This window comes from Bidens hawaiensis, unplaced genomic scaffold (genome assembly GCF_021521415.1).
Source record: "Bidens hawaiensis isolate Kalapana, Puna unplaced genomic scaffold, B.hawaiensis_p1.1 tig00004282_1, whole genome shotgun sequence".
NCBI classification, from domain to species: Eukaryota; Viridiplantae; Streptophyta; class Magnoliopsida; order Asterales; family Asteraceae; genus Bidens; species Bidens hawaiensis.
The window spans coordinates 719,904-725,221 of NW_027491257.1; the positions used below are offsets into that span (position 1 = coordinate 719,904).

A 5,318-nucleotide genomic window follows, 5' to 3' on the forward strand; every position below is an offset into this window, starting at 1 on the left:
ATAATAATAATAATAAAATCACCAAAACTACGTTAGCTGGACCGCCGCAGAAGTACCCGCAGCACACCGTTGTCTCCGAGGACGTCTAGTCGTCTTCCCCCACCCCGTTAGGCTTCCTTCCTCCAATCCCACCACTTCCGACAACGGTGGCGGCGGTGATGGTGGCGGGGAGGCGGCAGGAGGCGGTGGCTCCACAACCACCGCCACCGGCTTCCGTCTCCCCCTGGTTCCGTTCCTCCTTGTGGGTCCCACATTCCAAGAATGCCCGGTCGCTTTCATTAGCCCACCAAATATCTGTAAGTCTTCGGTTACCTCGTGTCTTGAGAGAGAAACCAGCCCGGGAAGGATGTCCCTTTGGAAGTCCCTCCTGGGCCTACCTCGTCTAGCTTGGCCTCGTCTCGGTCGGGCCGTGCCCGACGACGGGCCCGCTTCCTCCGGCTCCTGGAAATCAACAGCCAAAGGTGTGGGCATGTAATCTTCTTCTTTAGTCAACTCTTGTTGCAAAGTCAACTCTTCGAACTCATCCAACTCGTTAGGCACAAAGCCCGCGTTTTCCATTACCTGAACAAACCATTTGAGGCGGTCCTTGTCATCAGAATCATCGGAACGTATCGCCGCCTCAGACGTGGAGCCCACTTGATCTTGCTGACTGAATATCCTGGTCATCTCAACTATCGCCTCGGCTGTCACCTTGGCGAGTAACTCATCGTTACATTCATCAAGTTTCGTGATTTCATCTTCTTCGCCAGCCTCGGGAACCGCAGGAGCTTCTAAATCTATCTCCAGTGTTCGTTTAACCGACTTTGGTACTATAACAACGTCTTCAACCTCGGTCAAACAAGAATTCAAGTCAAAATTATTCTTGATTTTATCGTTCTCCGTATCGAGTTTTTTCTCGAGTTTAACCTCAACCGCATCGCTCTGCTTGTTCGCAGGGTCATCCCAAGCAACATTAATATCAAATCCTCTGTTTTCCATTTCGGTTTTTATTTTACCATTTTCACGACGAAGTGACGCTGACGTGGACACAAGTGACGAAGACTCGTTTCTTGAAATGCAAGAATTCCCAAAAACCGGAAACCCAAGAATCTTTCCATTATTAACTTTACCTTTTTCCCGGGAATCATTTTTACCGACATCCAGTTTTGCTTGAAGCCATGGAAGCACGGTTTGGGCCGTTTGGTCACGTTTTCTCGAACTATTGCTGTCATTATTCAAGTCAATGCCTTTATTAGTATCGGTCAAATCTATAAAGTTTGAACCTTTAAAAATCTTTTGTGACCTATCAAGATTATTGTTTTGTCGGTTATCAAACCCGCCAGCTGGCAAACGGGCATATGGATCTCTTGACCCGGATGCCGACCCGTGATAAAATCCATTTGGTGTAAAACATCCGTACATACGCAACTTGTCTCTGTAAGCCACATGAGTTTGTGGAGATGATAAAAAAGGCGGTTGCTTCTGAAATGAAGTCAACTTTTGACTCAAACTACCATTCATATTAATCAAATCTGTTGGATTCATGTATGGGTATGAACTGGATGTACATGAATTTGGAAAAGGCGCAGGGGCAAAACGGTAATTTTCCTGAACTTGGGTTGAAATCTGCGGATAAGTTCCTGGTGTGAAGTTCATATTGCTTCTACTATTCCCTGTTAGAACAATAAAACAAAAAATTAAAATAAATTTAATTCAACAAGAGTGTATAAATAAAATATAATAAATTATGATAATAAAACACAACTAAAAAGCAAAAAATATAATAATTTAAAACTGTGTTTAACATTACTAAAAATTTAAGGACGTCAATTTTGACCCGTTCACGGTTTACCTAAAAGTTCATCAATTCGGTTATGTTTTATTTCTAATGGGCCACATGGATAAAATAAAGATAGAATAATAAAAAATAAATTAAAATAAAATAAAATCGATCAAACGGGATATAATTCTGTCTAAGAATAAAAGAATAAAATTACTATTTTGATGATATAAATTTTGTAATCATGTTTACTACATTAACTTTTTATATAATGTAAAACATATATAACTCATTATCCTACTTTAGCAATTTGTATACAGCTCATATCTTATGAAAAACATGAATACATGAATTATATAGAAAATAAAAAAATAAAAAAATAAATAAATATATATAAACATTACCTGTTTCACGAGTATTCGACAACCAATCTCTCCCATTGCCTTTTCCCTCAACCAATAACGGGTTAAACGCACCATTCTGAGACTTCTCAAATAACTCACGGGTCGGGCCATGAAAAGGTAACCCTTTTGGTTTAGCCATAGGTTCATCAACATTAATAGGTTCATTAAGATCAGCCAGTCCATTTGACCCCCTAAAGCATTGACCCGACGAAGTATCTTTATAACTCGATTCTTCAGAAGCTTGTTTACATTGAACTTCCTCATGTTCTTGGTCGATGTTCTCGTCAGGCATGAGTTCAAGATCAAATAACTTTTTTCGAACTTTTAAAGGTCTACTTTCCGTTATTTCGCAATCCTTTGAACTGTTGTTATTGTTATTATTATTATTATTTCCTTTTGAACAACTTAAAGGAGGATTACTTATATCTGCTCCAAAAAGTGACGGTCTCGCACAAGAGTTGACCAACGGAAAATTTGGTATTTGCCATTTTTGACCATCTTCGTAAGGCTTTTGCGACGGTAACAGGCTTGAAGACGATGACGTGTCGATTGATATCCGTTGTTTATGGTACTCGTTTCTTTTAACCTCTTCCATCATGTCTCTTTGTCTTCTATAAAGACGATGAAGTTCGTAAACCTGAAAAAAAATAAAAGTCAATAACTTTGACTCAAAAGTCAAAAAGTCGACTCTTTTTACCTGATTCTTGAAAATTGCTTCGTGTTCAAGCATTTTTTGCTTTAATGCATCTTTATCACACACTGAATCGGCGTCGGTAACGTTTCTTGGTATAAAACCGTTGTTGTAATAATGGCCATTATTCAAACCTTTTTCTCCATAAAAAAGAGGCCAATTGCTACTGTTTGAATCCTCGTTAGCATCCCTCATGGAGTAATACCCTTCAAAAGAGCTCTTGCAGTGTACCTCTGTTCCCATTCCTGTTGACCAATTATAAAAAGTCAACCTTATTAACATGAACCATATTAACAATAAAGGTTCTTCCTTTATCCAAATTATTGTAATACAGGTCAATTTGGCGTAAAAAATCATAATTTGAAATGATAACATGATTTCAGGTTTTTTTTAGAAGCTTATAAGATATTGTCACAAATTCATATGTAAAAAAAAGAATGCAAAAGTGCATTAATCTTATTTATGATTTAAAGCAGTGAGTCTTGTAATATTAATGCATACAGAAGAAGTACGTACTCGTCGGGACTAATAAGAGGTATGCAATTAATTATTCAACAAACTATTAAATTCAGTTGAATATTCAAACTTAAAGCATGAACTATGTAAATTATAATCAAAACCTTAACCAACGATGCAACATATGAGCGTCGTTAAGCGTCAAACTATTTATTTATAAATCCCTATAACTATAATGAACAATATCTAACAAGTATGCAAAAACTATTACTTCTTACATTAGCTAAATTACATGATTGATCATCCTAAAAACAAAAATAATAGTTGTTTAATCCCTAAAAAAGATAGTCAACTTTACAATCTTTCTTGTCACAAACAAAAGGAGTCATGTTTCAAATTTTAGCATAAAGTCATAAAGATAAATATGATTATGCAGAAGTAATCAAATACAAGATTATGACATATTAGCTTTAATTTACTTTTAATAACAGCAATTAAATGCAGCACTCAATCACATTCAATAGAAAATCAAAATATCTCATTAAACAAAAATTACATAATAAAGCATTAGAGATCCACAATTCTGAAATATAATATGATAAAAAAAAATTTAATAAAGCTCTGTATAACAGGAATATTATTATCCTTCAAATCCCAGGTTAAATTTACACCTAAAACAATCTTGAAGCACAAATTAGCAAGGAAACTTATGAAATATGTAAATTTTTTTCCCTTTTTGCAACTTAAAATCAAAAGGGAATAAAGATTAAAAAATATTAAAGAACAGATCCAGAATATTAATCATCAATCATTATCAAATGCTTAATATTAATCATCAAAATCCCATATCAAAAAAATAAAAAAATTTAAAAAAACCCCAAAAAACCCACCATGAATCTTCAACCTAAAAGATTGTTTGAACAAATTTACCTCAGACCCACATCCTAATTTGGCCTCCACTTCAAGAATTGACCAGTTTCTTGAGCAAGAAATCAAGAATCATGAAACCCAAATTGATAAAAATCCAATCTTTTTAACAGTAAATATTAATCTTGAAGCTAAAAGTATTTTTAATCAAATTTACCTCAGACCCACATCCTAATTTGCCCTCAGCTTCAAGACTTGCCCAGTTTCCTGACCAATAAATCAAGAATCTTGAAACCCAAATTGATAAAAATCCAATCTTGAACAGTAAATATTAATATAATCAAACCCCAACACCCACCAAGAATCTTGAAGCTAAAAGACTTTTTAAACAAATTTACCTCATACCCACATCCTAATTTGTCCTCAGCTCAAGAATTGCCAGTTACTTGACCAAAAAATCAAGAATCTTGAACCCCAAATTCATAAAAATCCAATCTTTTAAAACAGTAATATTAATCTTTTAGCAAATTTACCTCAGACCCACATCCTAATTTACCCTCAGCTTCAAGAATTAACCAGTTTCTTGACCAAAAAAATCAAGAATCTTGAACCCCAAATTCATAAAAATCCAATCTTTAACAGTAAATATTAATCTTTAAACAAATTTACCTCAGACCCACATCCTAATTTGTCCTCAGCTTCAAGAATTGACCAGTTTCTTGAGCAAAAAATCAAGAATCTTGAGCCCCAAATTGATAAAAATTGATAAAAATCCAATCTTTAACAGCAAATAATAATCAAGAAAGATGCCATTGAAGTGGTTAGTGTTAGATCATGAAAAAGATGAAGAAGATTTTGGATCTGCTGGGCCAGTGTCTGGATTTTTAGAGAGAGAAAGTATGGGTTTTTAGAGAGAGATAGAGAGATCCCAGATAATAAGAAATCAATCTTCACACAAACAAAACAAACAAACGACCATCTAAGAACGGTGACATGAAATTTGTCAACATCCGGTCTCCTTTTTATTCTCTGCGTTTTACACACACAAACACACACTCATCTCTAATTCTTTTGGTAAATAAAATAATATGATATAATAATATAATATAAAAATATATAAATAAATTTCAGGAAATGAAAA

The 5,318-nt window shown here is 35.0% G+C and overlaps 1 protein-coding gene across 2 annotated transcripts; it reads right to left on the bottom strand.

Annotated features, from left to right (window-relative positions):
- On the bottom strand, nucleotides 1-5,048 carry LOC143626103 (uncharacterized). 2 transcript variants are annotated; one of them, XM_077096268.1, is made up of 5 exons: nucleotides 4,890-5,048; nucleotides 4,395-4,444; nucleotides 2,861-3,099; nucleotides 2,164-2,800; nucleotides 1-1,652 (listed from the first exon to the last, which is right to left on the bottom strand). In XM_077096268.1, exons 3-5 carry the CDS (start codon nucleotides 3,095-3,097, stop codon nucleotides 28-30), a joined length of 2,499 nt encoding a protein of 832 aa, XP_076952383.1. In that variant the 5' UTR covers nucleotides 3,098-3,099; nucleotides 4,395-4,444; nucleotides 4,890-5,048; the 3' UTR covers nucleotides 1-27. The 2 variants fall into 2 exon arrangements, with proteins under 2 accessions (XP_076952383.1, XP_076952384.1); XM_077096269.1 differs by lacking the exons at nucleotides 4,395-4,444; nucleotides 4,890-5,048 and adding an exon at nucleotides 4,241-4,328.
- Between the last annotated feature and the right edge of the window lie 270 nt (nucleotides 5,049-5,318).

What these genes read in the sequence shown, in the direction of transcription:
- LOC143626103 (XM_077096268.1), bottom strand. Translation starts at nt 3,097, where the DNA reads ATGGGAACAGAGGTACACTGCAAGAGCTCTTTTGAAGGGTATTACTCC. An exon ending in AAGCAATTTTCAAGAATCAG is followed by an intron (nt 2,801 to 2,860) that starts GTAAAAAGAGTC and finishes ATTTTTTTTCAG; the next exon opens with GTTTACGAACTTCATCGTCT. An exon ending in GTCGAATACTCGTGAAACAG is followed by an intron (nt 1,653 to 2,163) that starts GTAATGTTTATA and finishes TTGTTCTAACAG; the next exon opens with GGAATAGTAGAAGCAATATG.